At 34.7% G+C, this 17,150-nt stretch overlaps 1 protein-coding gene across 1 annotated transcript in view; it reads left to right on the top strand.

The window, feature by feature from the left end:
- Kiaa2026 (KIAA2026 ortholog) overlaps positions 1-17,150 on the top strand; it is a gene marked incomplete at its 5' end in the record, with an annotated part of 87,397 nt that overhangs the window by 65,901 nt on the left and 4,346 nt on the right. The window contains 2 exon segments of the mRNA XM_013516351.1: positions 13,022-13,137; positions 16,318-16,505. Of these exon segments, the coding sequence (XP_013371805.1) occupies positions 13,022-13,137; positions 16,318-16,505 (304 nt within the window).

The following is a 17,150-nucleotide window of genomic DNA, read 5'->3' as shown; positions in this document are numbered from 1 at the left end:
CGTACACCAGGCTATGGGCATACTCACTTTTGCAGGTGGAGAAAGCAGTCATCGTTTATACAAGATGTAGACACTGAGTTGGGAGCTTCAAGCAGAGTTGGGAGCTTCAAGCAGACCACTGGACTTAATTCCTGCACTTTCTGATCGAGCCATCGCTGAAAGCCACACATGCAAGGCCTGGCTTCTCACCACAGAGGGCCCCACCTTCCCAGGAGGGTCTGTGTCTAGCCCAGAGCCTTTGCAGCTCTTGTGTCTGTCTTTCATTCAGTCACTTTGGCAGGTAACACTTGAGAGCCCTGAAGTAAAGCTGTTCTATAGGTGTTGTGAGATTCCCTCTTGAACAATTAATCCCTTCCAAAATGGCTCCTGCTTAAACCTCAATATAGTGCACACTGCTCTGGATTTCTTCTCTAACACTATCCTGCTGTGCAGAAGGAGTCACTTTCGGAGTTAAACCCCATCCTTTTTGCATTTTACCATAGCTGTGGGCTTTTCTTGGTGCCAGCACTCCTGTGTGGTTGTTTCTCTCTGGAGCTGCTGAACCTCTGGGCTTATCTCTGTTCCTGCTGGTTGGCCTCACCCGCTTCAGGTCAGTCAGATGATTGGTCAGCCAGTCACTTGGAACCTCTGCTGCCCATACCGAAGAGAGAGAGAAGCAGAACAGGCTCATAATTGGCTGGTGGCTGCAACCGGCGCATGAGATGCATGGGCAGGGAGTTGGCCAGAGACAAAAACTTACTTCAAATTCCGTATGTTTGTAAACACGTTAGCTTTTAAAAAATAAAGGATATTAGGAATAGTAAAAAGTAAGTATTGTGGTTCACAGTTAAAGCAACACACAAAAGAAATTGTATCTTTAAATATAATGATCAAGAAACAAAATTATCTGCCATTGCCAGGCTCTGAAACTTTGATTGAATCATACCTCCTTAATTCATGTTGTTTTTACATTTTTTTAAATCTTCTTTTACTTTTTTAAGTTTATACTTTATATAATAACTTACAGATTTTCAAAGGGGTTTCCGTCTTTTATTCAATAAGGAAAAATCCATGTAGAGATTGGATATAAGGAAAAGTGAAAGTTAGGCAACGAAAAGATAAGACAAGAAACGTAGCTGGACTATCTTTCCATATAAACAAACTAAAATTTTAAATATAAGATCTTATCTTTCCTAATGTCTTTTAACAGCAAGTACCTCAGCCCTGAACAATATTGCAGATTTCATTTCTCAATTTTATTTTCAATATGTAAGAATAACTGTAAAACTCTCCTGCTTTGATACCATGATGCCATTTGAGATTGAATTTGTATTCTTCCCAGAAGTAACTTTATGATGGTGTGTTTAACAGATGACGTCTACTAGCAGAAATTTGAAACAGCTCATATGTCCTACAATACAGAGATAACTAACCAAACCATAATATTAGTAAAGTGATATATAGCTAGTAAAATAAAATATTAATGGATCATTGTTACTATGTGAAAATATTTGTGAAATGTTAAATTTTAACAATGTACAAAATAACATAGAGGCATATTATAAAGAATTACAATGAAATTAATGTTCTTAAAATAATTTAAACTTATAATACAGTAAACATTAGAGAAATCTGAATGTTATCACACATGTAATCAGAGATGGCAACATCCATTTTATGATCACAGAGTTCTGTGCATAACCCAGTGATTATTAAGCATAATCTTGGACTTCCTCCTTTTTGAGACTTTTGGCAGTGTCTAAAGATATTTTTGCTTGTCATAGTTGAAGAGAGAGTACTAGGTTTAACTGATAGGGGCCAGTGATACTGTTGAACATCCCACAGTGTAATACCCTATAATATATATGATATTCCCCACAGGAAAGAATCATCTAGCCCAAGTGTAAGTTCTGCAAAAGCCTAGCATAGTTTCATATTTGTTAGGAGCCCTGTTCTTTCATTCTGTCTGATGGTACAATCTTTTATCAGAAGAAAACAGATTGATACTTTGAAAGTTAGATGGAAATCACTGAAATAATCCCATATTATGTAATGAGAGTATTCTGTTACATTGTGTGTTTTCCATTCAGATTTCTATTTGATGGAACTTGTGTATGTCAGTGTTAGCGTTTCACCTTCATAATCCTATCAGATAGTTAAGAAAGACTCTTGACCTTACCTTCAGCTCAGTCTTAGCTGTTTTCAACCCTTTATGATGATGACCTCTTTTCATTTAGTTCATTATTTACATTTTATCTTTCTTTTTTTTGTTTTTGTCTTTTTTGAGACAGGGTCTCGCTATGCAGTTCAGGCTGGCCTTGAGCTCACTCTGTAGTTCAGGCTGGCCTCGAACTCACAACAATCCTCCTGCCTCAGCCTCCCGAGTGCTGGGATTACAGGCGAGCGCTACCACGCCCGGCCATTTTATCTTTATTAGCGTAAGATTCATAGTTAAAAACATAAGTATTTTCTTTAATCATTTTTGTAAATGTGTGATATATTCTTAAAAATGATATAATGAGGAATGATACACAGGTAACTAGAAAAATATCATTAAATCATGTTATGAAACTTCTTATTACATGAATTTATATAGATTCAAAACATAATTATATATTAGTAATATCGTATTATTTGCTGATATAAGGCAAATAATTTGTTAAATATAAACTTATTTTCTGACACAAAAAAATTATTATAATGAAGATTTATAAAAATTTCCTCTTTTTTCATTTTATACCCCACTTTCTTATAGTGATGGATCAAATCAGCATTATTTTATAGCCAGCTGTTTTTTTAAGAGTGTAAAATCTATTTTATTACAGTGTAAGGACCTTTTAAGTATATTCTGAGTCCTCAACCCCTCATTAGCTTTATTTAATGGCTTTGGTTGTAGGTATGGCTGCAGTAATCTCTAATTTATTCTTTTTTTTCTAATTTATTCTTAAAACTGGTTTTATTTAAGGTTTTGATAATTCATTGTATATGTTTTCTTATTCTAGCTCTTTCTGGTAAACCAGTTAATGGATAACAAAACTAAAAACTTCCAGCTAGGGGGGAGTCATTTCGTCATTAGTCATTTAAAGCTTTTGAAAATAAGATGACCTTTGTTTTTTTTTTTTGTTTTTTTTTTTTTTTTTTTTTTGGTTTTTCTCCGGTACCGGGAACCGAACTCACGACCTTGCGCTTGCCAGGCAGGCGCTTTTGCCGCTGAGCTAAATCCCCAGCCCCAAGATGACCTTTTGGAGGTACCACACAACAAATTAAATAAATTTTCGTACTTTAGCTAATAGACAGAAACTAGCTTTATTTATTAGGCACATATTTCCTGGCTGTTTTCTATGTGCTGTGTATAGTAGCAGAGACTTGATAGGAGTCCAGAGATTAAAACCAAGGTTTGATCAGTGGATCATTGAAGAAATAGGGAGAAAAGTTTGAAATTTCTACAATCAAATGAAAATGGAATTACAGCATACCAGAATCTCTGGGATATAAAAAAGGCATTTCTAAAGAGGAAAGTTTATAGCTATGAGTGCCTGCATCAAAAAAATCAGAGAGATCTCAAATAACCTACTCTACCTTTCAAGGTCTTAGAAAAACAGGAACAAATCAAAACCAAACCCAACAGAAAGAAAAGAAGAGTGATTATCAGAGCTTAAATTCATGAGATGGAGACTAAACAATACAGAGGATCACTGAAACAGTTCTTTGAAAAATAAAACAAGATTTATAAGCCCATAGCTAAACTAACCAAGAGAGAAGATCCAAATCAATACAATTAGAGATTTTTTTTAAAAAAAGGATACAACAGACACCAGTAAAATCCATAGAGTTATTAGTGACTTCTTCGAAAACCTATATTCTAGTAAATTAGAGATTCTAGGAGGAGTGAAAAAGTTTCTAGATATATACAATACCAGAACTGAACCAGGAGATGTAAAAAAATCTAAATAGATTAATAACAAGCAATGAGATTGAAACACTAACAAAACTCTGTGAATAAAGAAAAGCCCAGGACCATGTGGGTTATTGCTAAATTTTACCAGACCTTTAAAGAACTAACTACTATTGCATGAAATAGGGAAGGAACACTTTCAGTCTCACTCTGTGAAGCCAATATCACCCTCATACCAAAACCAGACAAGGACACAAAGGAAGAGGGGGAGGACTATATTCCAGTATCTTTGATGAATATAGATGCAAAACTCCTTAATAAAATATTTACAAACTGAATTGAACAACACATTAAAAAGATCATACACCATGACCAAATCAGTTTCATTCCACGGATTCAGGGATGGTTTAGCATACCCAAATTAATAAATGTAGTACACCACATGAATAGAATCCAGGATAAAAATCACATGATCATCTCAATAAATGCAGAAAAAGGCTTCAATAAAATTGAACATCTCTTAGTGATAAAAGCCCTGAGAAAATTAGGTTTTGAAGGCTCGTTCTTTAGGATAGTGAAGGCCATATCCAGTAAACCCTCAGCCAACATTCTGAATGGGGAAAAACTGAAGACATTTCATTCAAAATCAGGAATAAGGCAAGAATGTCCACTCTTACTATTTCTATTCTATATTTCTTGAAATTTTAGCTAGAGTAATTAGCCAAGAGGAAAAAGATAAATAATTCTCTGGACTCCTACCAAGTCTCTGATATAATTCTGTACTTGGAAGACCCTAAAGACTCCATCAGAAAGATTTAGAGCTGATAAACAAATTCACCAAAGTAGCATGATATAAAATCAACATTTAAAAATCAGTAGGTTTTCTGTACACCAAAAATGGACCGGCTGAGAAATCAGAAAAATAATTTCATTCACAGTAGCTTCAAATAAAATAAAATACATAGAGATCAACCTAAACAATAGGTGGAAGACCTTTGCAATGAAAATTTTAGAACACTGAAGAAAGAAGTTGAAGAAGACGCCAGAAGATGGGAAGACCTCCCATGTTCTTGGGTTCAGTACTAATATTATTAAAATGGCCATATTACCAAAAGTAAACTACAGATTTAGTGCAATCCCCATCAAGGTACCAGTGATATTCTTCATAGAACTAACTAGATAAAACCATCCTATTTTGTGCACATGGAAGCACAAAAGAACCAGAATAAGCAAAGCAATCCTAAGCACAAAGACCAAGACTGGAGGCATCAAAATACTCAATTTCAAACTATACTCCAGACGTGTTAAAAAAAAAAAAAAGTCATGGTACTGGCACAAAAGTAGACATATACACCAATGGAACAGAATGGAGGACACAGAAACAAATCCCTACAACTACAAAGGAGCTGAAAATATACACTGAAGAAAAGACAACCTCTTCAAACAGTGCTAGGGAAACTGGATATCTCTTATAGAAAATTAAAACTAGATTCCTATCTCTCACATTTACAAAAATCAAATGAAAATGAATAAAGACCTAGATATAAGACCTGAAACTTTGAAACTGCTGACAGAAAAGAGGAAAAACACTTGAAGTCATAGGCACAGGCAAAGACTTCCTGAATGGGACTCAGATAACACAGGAAATAATAGCAAGATTCAACAAATGAAGCTACATCAAATTAAAAAGCTTCTGCACAGCAAGGGAAGCAGCAGAGTAAAGAGTCTATAGAATGGGAGTAAATCTTTACACTTTGCCTATAGAGGATTAGTAGCTACAATATATCCGGAACTCAAAAATCTTAACACCATAAAATCAAATAGACCAGTCAATAAATGGGCAGATAAATTGAACCAACACTTCTCAAAAGAAGTACAAATGGCCAATGAGTATATGGAAAAATGTTCAACATCTTTAGCCATTTGGGAAATGCAAATCAGAACTACATTGAGATTCCATCTCACCCCAGTCAGAGTGGCTATCAGGAATACAAACAATAAGTGCTGGTGAGGAAGTTGAGGGGGATCCTTTTACACTGGTGGTGGAAATGTAAACTGGTGTAGCCACTATAGAAATCAGTATGGACAGTCTTCCCAAAACTAAATAGAGCTGTCAGTTGGTCCGCCTTTATCTCTTCTGGTATATATACCCAGAAGAATTAAAGTCAGCATACTGTAGAGATAACTGCATACCCATGTTATTGCAGCACAATTTATAGTACCCAAGATACGGGACTAACCTAAGTGCCTATCAGTGGGTGAATGGGGGAGAAAATGTGGTAGATAAGTAGATATTTACGTGTGTAGTGAATATGATTCAGCCATAGAGAAGAATGGAATTTTGTAATTTGTAGGAAAGTGGATAGATCTGAAGATTACCATGTTGAACAAAATAATCCAGACTCAGACAAACAAATCCAAAAAAATGACAAAAAAGTAGACAGAAACTTATTAGACAAGAGGTAGGGAATAAGAGGGAAAGAGAGTATAAGGAGGGAAATCAGGGGACGTATATGATTAAAATCTATGCATTGAATCCTCCAAAAAATGTGAAATGGGGAGGGGGAGGCAAAGAGGGTTATTGGGGGTGAAAATGGTCAAAATATGTAACATGTATGTATGAATCTGCCAAAATGAAGCCCATTAATCTGTATAACCACTATGCACTAGTAAAAAGATGTGAACTATCTCCTAAGTATGTAGTGTAGATTTCTTCCCCAGTGTATTACCTCCTAGGAATGTGATCTGTCACTCGCGTTTTCTTTCTCTACAGAATCAGAAGACACAAAAAATTGCAATGTTATCATCAGAGTATTAGTTGTATGCTTTGGAACTATTTCAACGCTCATTTGGAAATATTATGTATTCTATTCAATGTATTTGATATGGGATTCCTTTAAAAAAATGCAATAGCTAGGCATGGAGGCACATGCCTATAATCCCAGTACTCATGAGACCAAGGCAGGAGGATCACCACTAGCTCAAGGCCAGCCTAAATTACATAGCAAGACCTTGTCTTAATAAACCAAAAATAAAAATAAACAAAAATAAAAAGTCTTAAGTGAAAAATTGTCTCAAGAGAAAATGATAGCATGTGGTAGTTTATTCTAGAAACTCTGGGAGGATTAAAATACTTTTTGACTTTTTTCATATTTGTATGCAAACATTTCATTATCCTGTCAAAACTAGTACCTTTTTAAGGCACTGTATACCAACAAGGTTAATGTCATGTTTTGTCCCTAAAGTAGGAATATGCAGGTATATGAATATTGTGATAGTCTCGCTAAGTAAGCAAATAAAGAAGACACAGATACTTACTGAATATACTATTACCTCTTCATTTTTTACTTAGGAAGAATGTTAAATTTTAATAAAATACTTGACTTTTTTATACACATGAGCTTAGACATTTGCATGCTACCTTTGGGTATTGCTAGTGATTTTAAACAAGATGTCACTGTGTAGGGATCCATTGACTTTTCTAAGTTATTTGCATTTTATTTGAAAACATAACCTATTGATATTTAATCCCTCTTCTATCACCAGATTTATGTCTCACAAGAGCTAAACCTATAAAAAAATTTGGTTTTGTGGTCCGTTTTTTGCTCTGACATTTATAACCAAACAAAAGCGTGGAGAAAAAATAGCATTCGTACCTGCATATTTGTCATATTTTTATACTGTTTTTCAAGTTTTTAATTAACAAAATACCATGTACAACATGTTTTTAAATAAAAATGCATTAATTTCCACAATAACTTCTCACATTTAAAAAATAATTCTTTATGTATGGTTTTATTTTTTATGACTGACTGACTTTGTGGTTTTATTTCATATGACTGACTGCTGATACCAGTTTTGTTTAGAGATAACATTATAGGAAAATCTATGCAAGTACTTAGGTGGTTTGTGTAACCAAGTGACTTTCACCTGAGTTTAACACTAAATTTATTAATGTAGTGATGAGGCACTTAGTAAATCTAGGATTTATTTATTTCCTTTGTTCTTCCTTTTAGGTGTCCAATGTCCCCAACATCAGTAGATTGCCAATTCCCTCTCCTTGAAACGCCCTAACCAGCATTATGCTGGTGCTGTCACATTCCTTCCAGATTACTGCAGCAGAATGGAGTTGTTCTTTAGTTATAAGGTAAGTTCCCCCGACACTCCTTTCATATTCCTCAAGATACAGCTTTTTATTTTACAATATTGTGTAGTTTTGTAAGTTTTTTTTAAAGTCTCTGATCCCTTGTAATTCTTTATTAGTGCATCATATTCAGAAACTTATAAAACTGCATAATATAATAAAGGACTTACCTTGTGACCGTAGATCAGCTCCTTTTTGTAGTAATATTAATGGAGTCGTAAAACATCTATAGTATGATAACTGGGGCATCTAAAGGAAAGGGAGCTGGCAATCTGCAGCTGCTGTGGACATTGGATGAGAAAGCAATAAAAGGTAAGCTCAAATTTAGACTACCTTGGACATTTTGAATTCCATGGTATATGCTTGAAGTTCATATTTTGTTAAATTTTATAGTAGACTGGTAAAAGTAAAAATGGTGTACTTTATTTTTAAAGTGACCTTTGGCAACTGTTTAAATTATTATCCTAAAAAATATATGTATAGATATATATTTGTTTGTTGAGACAGGGCCTCGCCATGTAGTTCAGGCTGGCCTTAAACTCACAGTGTAGCCCAGGCTGGCCTCAAACTCAGGATCCTCCTGCCTCAGCTTCCTGAGTGCTGGGATTACAGGTGTGCGCCACTGTGCCCAGCAGAAAATATTTTTTATCCCTGAAAATAGAGAAAATTCTAATTTTGAAAACAATTCGTCTGTCCCTATATTCCTCTACCTGTTGGTAAAGTCAAGACTAAAATTAATACCTAAATCATATTAAATAAATTTTTGTTAGAAAAAGTTATAGTACTATTCTTCAAATGATCTTTTACTTCATCCATCACCATCTTTGTCTTTGGTTCCATATCAGTACAGATGAAAGTGGGGTAAGAACCTCAGTTTTTTATTACACCAATATTCTTTGTGTACAGAGAGAGGAGAGCTTGCTGTTTTCCTTTTGTTTTAACTTTGAAATTTTAGGTCACTGTAATATTAATACTGTTGTAGTTGTTTAAAAAATAAATTTTAGAGATTTTAATTCTTGCATTACAAAGATATCTGCATGTATAGAACTGGTGACCATCATATTAAGTAAAATAAGTCAGACTTAGAAAGTCAGGAGAGATAGATTTCTAATTTAAAGTCTGTTTCTGATTTAAAATACTTTCTTGTGTGACTTTAGACAATTTTCTTCTGTAAAATTATGCCCTCTGAGTTCCCCTTTAACAGTTAACAAATTCACGCAAGAGTAAACATGAAAATTATGCTTTTTTTCTCTATTTGTGTATATAAAATTAATCAGTCAGAAAAATTATTGCTGGTGTATTACTAATAGCTTAAAATTGAATAAATATTTCTTTGATTTTTTAAATCAGTTTTTATGTTAGACCCAAGATATGCAGATTCTTATCAACTATAATTTCTATTAAAAATTGATAACTACCCTCTACATTAATTCACTGCATATTATGCACCTTTGAGATCGATACTAAATAGAAAGGAACACTGTCATTGTTTTATTTTATCGCTCTTTCTTTTTTTTTTTGGTACCAGGAATCAAACTCAGGGCCTTGCACTTGCCAGGCAGGCGCTGTGCCACTGAGTTATATCCCCAGCCCTGTTTTATTTTGATTTGGGTTGTAACCATTATGGTTTTTTCTTTTGTTTTATTGTAGTACTGGGGATTTTTTTGTTTGTTTGTTTTCCAGTACCAGGAAATGAACTCACAACCTCATGCTTGCCAGGCAGGCGCTGTGCCGCTGAGCTAAATCCCCAGCAGTACTGGGGATTGAAACTAGGACCTTCACAGTGAATTGCATCCCCAGCATTTTTTTTTTTTTAAATTTTGAGACAGTCTCACTGTGCGTGAGTTGACTGGGTTGGGCTTGGACTTAGGAGCCTTATGCCTTACCCTCCCAAAGTGCTGGGATTATAGCACACCCCGTTATAAATTTAGTGTTATGAACAGTGAAGATTGATACATGAAACAAGTAGTGTGAATTTCCTTTCCTAGCAGTGATTAAAGCCACTGATACCATTCCCAGAGCAGTGATTCTCAGCCCCCCTTTTAATCAACATAGAAACTTACGGACTCTCATATCCCATGGCAGGGTATACGGATGCCCTTTATGGAGGTTATTTTATTCTTTTTGTGTCCTAGGCAAGGTACTTTATTAACCTTTACTTTCTATAGTTATGAAAATAATACTTTTTGATTCATTTTTCCAATATTAAATGATTATATATGCATTTTCAAATGATAAATGAAATAATCTCACCATCACTACAAGTAGATGATACATAATATAAAGAAAGGGAAGAAGCCTACAAAACATACAAAGTTAGAAGGCCATAAACATTTCACAACAGGTCAATGGGTAAGACAGAGTTAGCTTAAAATTAGAAATTTATTCTGTGATTAATATTTGAGTTCCTTGAATGCAGTCTGTTAATTCATGGGTATACTTTCTAGATGTGTATTAAAAATTAATAATCAAAAGCCACAAAGTCTTCCTAATCCTTTTAAAACTCTTTTGCAAAAATGAAGTTTTTAATTTAGCAAAGATGCACTACAGCCAACAAATGTCTTCAAATGGTGTTAATCAGCTAAATGCAGTGTGTGGTATCCTATTCCTTGTCTACCTAGACCTAATGTCTTCTGTAGCCTCCACCCCATCACTACCAGGCTGTTCCAGACAGCAACCATTTAGCCTGTGATAACTCTAACCTCCAACGAGGAGTTCAGCATGCATGATGTTCTCTAGCCTTTTAATATTTTTCCAACCAATTATACCACAAAGAGGATATTCTTTGTTCTTTTTTGTTGCTTCATGTTTGGAAAAATGTATTTCCACTCTAACCATTCACCTTTGAGCCAAATAATAGTTGAGTAGAAAAATGTTATTTATAGGTCTCATTAAAGGGAAAAATCTACCTATTTCCTATTATTCCTTGAAACAAAACTACCTCACTCCACAAAAGATTAGGGTGGCCATCATCTGTCTGCCTTTTTGTGTTCTTCAGTTTGTTTTCCCTAGGTGAAAGTTATTTCTTCTTCAGTTTCATTGTTTATCCACTTAATAGTTGTGTTTTTGTGGGCTAGAAATAAGGAGGTTATACTGTCATAAAATTTGAGAAAAATGAGCTTTCAATGTGTAACCCATTGTTCTGATTTTTTTTAGTTCATTTAAATTTGGTACAATTTAAGTATACATAATGACCACATTCATTGTAGGGAGTTTGTATCTATACATGATATGTCTTGATTCCTCTTTTTTTTTTTTATACCCATTGTTAACTTGACTCTTATACTTTTAGAACACATTTAACAAGAGGCCTATCGTTAATACATGAAATAAAAATTACTTTTTTTGACTATTTTTTCTTAGTACTCTGATTTGTCATGCCATTAAGACAACACAAAAGAATTAGTGAATATAGGTTTCATGTTCATTTTATGCATGTGCATGTATAATCCCAAGTTTTTCTATTCTAATGTTTTCCTTCTAAAATATAAAAACCTCAGTGATAGAAATATAGGTGTTTATGTACGTAAACACTTGTGGGTTTATAACAAAAATTTTTTGATAAAACTTGTAGTAATCACTTAGGCTTATATGTGACTAAAATTTCAAAACAGTGAAGTTTTTATATATGTAAAATTGGAAAATTCATATGCACATTTTTATTTTTTGCTCTAGATGCTGGTAATTTTTTTGCCTTCCTGTTCTACATAAGTATAAATTGACTTAGTAATTGTTTATAGAATGAAGTCTAATTTTATGCATGCTAAATGCAATCTATAATATATAATTGTATATTTCTGTTAGAAATAAAACGTGGATTATATGATATGTGAATTAAATCCGAAAGCAGTTTTAAAAAATAGAACATGATGATGATAGGTGTGCACCTATTGAGAACCAGGTATTGGCTTAACTACTGCAATTTTTTTTTGTTCCTATGGTAGTCAAACAATTCTATCTACTGTGTACTAGAGGTTTTTATAACCTATGTCAGATTGAATTCATGTGATGCACTTTTTAAGAGGTTGTAATGTAGTTCCAATAGCTTGGACTGCAGAATCATAGAGGTACAGGTCATAGAACTTAAATCATTTAACCATTTAATAATTTATAGTCATAGAATTTAAACAAATCATTTAACCTCTCTAAGCCATATTAGTCACCATTTACGAAGTGAATGTAACAGTGTATACATCTCAGAAAGGTTTACATAAATGCTAGAGTTCATCCTGCCTACATATGTGTATCTATGTGTCTCTGTTTACATACATGTAGATATATAGAGAGATACATATATGTAGATATAGATATGTAAAATGCATAAAATAATACTTACCAAATGGAGGGGGCACCAAAAATCATTACTTTTAGTGTAGTGTTCAAAACCACTGACTGTTTTGGTTACTTCTCTGTGCTGCAAACTATTAAAATAACTGCTGAATTTCCTAAGGAACTTCGTTATGAAGACTGCTTTTGGATACAATAACAAACCCAGCTTTTCTCACCACCACCAACCACTCTTTGGGGAAAATTACAAAAACCTCACTAAATGAGCTATATTATGTATTTAATGATTTTAAATGTTTGAATGCTTTCTCCCCTCCCTCTCCTTCCCTCCCTCCCTCCCTTCTACCCACCCTCCCTTCCTTCCTTCCTTCCTTCCTTCCGTTTGTTTCTTCTGCAGTATTGGAGAGCAAACCCAGGGCTCTTTGTATGTATTTAGTTAAAGTGATTTATTAAAAGACAACTAACATGATTCAAAAAATTTTTTTTAAATTTTTTGTCACCTCCTGGTTGGATGAGATGGGTTTTTGATTTCTCTTGTAGTATTGGAAATTATTAAATAAGATTTGTTACAGGATATTTCCCCCTCCTCACTTCGAGAAAAAAAAATTTTGATGCGCTATTAGCAACTTTATTGTATTTGTAACTGAGGAGATAATGCTTGATGTTAACTTTTTAGATTAAATGTAAGGGATTTACTTTAAAAATTGTGTTTTTAGGGCAAATGGTATCATCGGAGGCAAGCTGTAAAAGAATTGCATAGCACATTGATACGTCTTTTAAATGAATTGCTGCCATGGGAACCAAAGTTAATGAAGGCTTTTCAAAGAAACAGGTAAAGTTTTATAATCTGTTTTACTTTCTAGGGCTCTTGATTTATGATTTTGGGAAGATCCTGGAACCACTTAGTAGTTTTCCATTCATTTGTGATTCAGCAGATATTTTTGAATGCCCACTGTGTCCCAGGTACTTCCTAAGCTGTGGGAAACCATATTGATTAAACAAAGCCATGACATATGTACAAGTGATATATATTCTAATGGAAGAAATAGGCCAAGTGGCCAGATGTTGATAAATGCTATGGGGAAAAATAAAGCAAGCTGGGCTGCTTATATAGCTCAGCAGCACGGTACCTGCCTGCAAGTGCAAGGTCCTGAGTTTGATTCCTGGTACGAAAAAAATAAAGTAAAATTTTAAAACAACAAGGTAAAAGGGATAGAAAATGCCTTTTTTGGGATAGGTGAAGATTATTCCTAAAGGAAACAAGGGAGAGAACTATATGGCTATCCAAGAGAGAAGCAGAGACAATAGAAAATGCAAAATATCCAAGATTGTAGACATGGATAAACTGAGCAGAGTGAATGAGACACATCATGGTAAGAAATGAGGGGCTATCATGTCTCTGTACGTTATCCCATCCTACTCTGTAGAGTGTATTTTTATTTTTTCTTCCCTTTTTACTCGGCCTAAACTCACTCTACAGAGTCCACTTTCCCCTACCCTTGTAATTCTTTTCTACCATTAATAAATGTGAAACTTTGCCACCATTAAAAAAGGAAGAAATGACAAGGGTAAAGAGAAAGTTTGCCAGGTCATGTAGGACTTTTAAGATCTTTGGTTCTTACATTAAGTGAGATGAGAAGCCATTTGAAAGGTTTAAGCAGAGAAGGGACAGATTCTTACCTGTTTCTTTGTTTTTGTTTGTTCATTTGTGCTAGAGATCAATTCCAGGACATTGCACACGATAGGTAAGCACTTTACTAGCAAGCTACATCCTCAGCCTTTACCCAAATTTTAAAGCACTCACTCTAGCTGATATGTTGAAATGAGTGTGCAAAATAAAAGCAGAGAAAACATTTATACTATAGTAATAATAAGGGGAAAAAATGGGTCAAGGACAGTATGGTGCAGATGCCAAGGAGTAGTTGGATTCTGGATATATCATGAAAGTAGGATTGCAGAATTGGTTTCAAGATAGGAGCTATAAGAGAAAGTGAAGAATGAAAGCAATAACTAGCATTATGGATGTTCCATTAACTAAGAGATTAAAGGAATAGATCTGGGGCATAATAGAGATAAAATAGTCTCTGTATTTCACCATGTTAAGTTTGGTATTTGTTCTAGACATGTAACCGATGTTAACTGGGTGGTTCAGCATATCAGTTATAGTTCAAGGGACTTAGGCAGACAAAGATACAAATAAGGGAGTTGCCAACTTACCGGATGGATGGATGGATAGATAGATAGATAGATAGATAGATAGATAGATGGATGGATGGATGTTGTCTTTTTGAGACAGGGCTTCACTATGTAGTTCAGGCTGACTTCCAACTCACTTTATAGCCCACTCTGGCCTCAAACTCACAGCAGTTCTCCTGCCTCAGCCTCCCAAGTGCTGGGATTACAGGCATGCGCCACTATGTGCAGTGCCAGTTGTATTTAAGCCATGAGACTTTAGAAATCACCTGGACACTGAATATTCCAACATTTAAAGGTGAGGTAGATGAGTTAGGATTCTTTCTGGAGAGAGTTTCAAGAAGTACTTAGAAAGATAGGAAGATAGCCAAGATAGCCACCTTTGGGCCTTGGAAACCAGGTGAAAAAAATATTTCGAAAGGAAGACTTCTCATGATGGATTGAGGGAGTTGAAGAATAAGAGTTCATTATATGAAAAGTGGGGGAAAGCCTTTTACAGGTCTACTTGAGAGAATTAGGGAAAGAAATTGAAAAGTCTTCTTGCGTGGTGTTTTACTGTAAGTCTAGTAAAGACATGTGGCAATACCTTGAAAGATAAGTTGGAGTAAAAAGGTATTTTGGCTTTTGCTTTACTTAATGAATTAAAGGGAGAAGTAACATGTTTTATTGATGGAATGATCTAGTAGAAAAACTCAAAACTAGACTCAGGTGAAAGAAGGGACATTTGATAATGATATCTCTGAATAGCCGACAGGGGATGCATATAATTGGAAGTGTTAGTTTAGCTAGGAAGGTGAATATGAACATGAATTAAGGTAACTTGCAGATAAGTGTGAACATGTGAAATTCTTTTCTGATTGCTCCCATAATCCAAGAAATAAAAAGTAGTCATTAGATTAGCTAAGACTGAAGGTGGGAAAGGAAAAAAGCTTTATAGCTATTTCCTCATTCTAATCTTACAGATTGAAAAGGGAAATTCATTTTACAGTCATCCTTGGGTCACTCATCTACTGTCTCACAGCCTCATAAAATCTTTAAGCAATTAAAGACTTAAATAAATTGAGAATAATTATTAACCAATCCTTGGATTAAATGATAGATTTGTTTGTTATACTCTATACAGTAGTCACAATAATCACTACTATCACTTAGAATTTCTCCTTTAACTTTTTTAAATGAGCTTTTAAACTGTCCTGTGATTCATTATTTTAAGACAGTCTGAAATCCATTTGTCAGTGCAGCTAGAAAAAAATTACCTTTCACTTACTAGGTCTCACAGCAGCCTTTATAGAAAGACAAACGAGTGATAGATACAACACAGATACCTTTGAAGTTTCTTATGCCTACACTCTAGCTTTTGTCTTCTTGAGCAATTTACTCATTGGCCAGACCAGATTAAGCATTTTAGACACATTTAAGATTAAAACAGCTTGGCCTGGTGGCGCACGCCTGTAATCCCAGCACTCAGGAGGCTGAGGCAGGAGGATCATTGTGAATTTGAGACTAGCCTGGGCTACAAAGTGAGCTCAAGGCCAGCCTGAACCGCATAGTGAGACTCTGTCTCAAAAAGACCCTGTCTCAAAAAAAAAGAAAAAAAGATTAAAACATCATTTTTTCCAAATGCAGCGGTACATGCCTGTAATCCCAGGAGACTGAGGCAGAAGAACTACAAGTTCAAGGCCAGCCTGGACAATTTAGCTTATTTCAAAAAAATAAAAGTTTAATGACAGCTAAAAACATTTCAATATATATAAAGTTAGTATATGTTCCAAGAGTTTACTATATATGCATTGTTTGTTATGTTGGTGTTTAATTTCAGGAGCCGCCTAAAGAAAGACTATGATGATTTCAGAAGACAACCTGATCATGATAAATTTACCAGAGAGCTGTGGATGACTGAAGAATGTGAAGGAGATCCTGGAAAAGAGTCTCCTAAAGTAGAAATCAGTAAATCTGCAGACTCAACAGAACCTCTAGATATCCTGGAGAAAGATCACTTTGATTCAGGTATATATTAAAAGTGTTTTATAGTATCATTAGACAAAGAGAAGTTTTTATTTATTGTGAAAGCAAAAAATAACCTGGTCAGTGTGTTTTGCTCTTTTTGTTTCGTTTGGGGGTTGGGTTAGTTTGAGTTTTGGTTTGGTTTGGTTTGGTTTGGTTTTGTGGTACTGGAGAATTAACCCAGGGCTCTCATATTGAGCTACATCCCCAGCCCTTTATTTTTTAATTGGAGACTGTTTCACTGTGTTGCTAAATTGTCCATATTAGGCTTGAATTTGTGATCTTCCTGCCTTAACCTCCCAGAGTTCTGGCATTATAGGCATGTGCCACCAGCCCCAGTTTGGTCAGAGTATAATTGAGGGGGGAAATCTATTAGGTTTTGAGGAAGTACTGCACATGTCCTTGTAAGTAATTTTCTGGGAATCATTATTACATTTTTAGGAGTTTCTGGAGCCAGTCCCTGACTCCACACTACAAGCATGTCATTGTTCGTTGCAAATCACATGTTCTTACAGTCTATTTGAAATTGGTTCATTCTCTTACTTTTTAAAGTTTTTGAATCACCCTATAGTAGATTTGTTAATAAATTGTCAGATTGACTTTTTGACTTTTAATTGTTATTATTGCTACTCAGTAGCTGTTTTCTAT

The sequence above is a fragment of the Chinchilla lanigera genome, unplaced genomic scaffold (genome assembly GCF_000276665.1).
Source record: "Chinchilla lanigera isolate Chin_1 unplaced genomic scaffold, ChiLan1.0 scaffold00033, whole genome shotgun sequence".
Taxonomy (NCBI): domain Eukaryota; kingdom Metazoa; phylum Chordata; class Mammalia; order Rodentia; family Chinchillidae; genus Chinchilla; species Chinchilla lanigera.
This window is presented reverse-complemented; position numbering and strand designations above follow the sequence as displayed.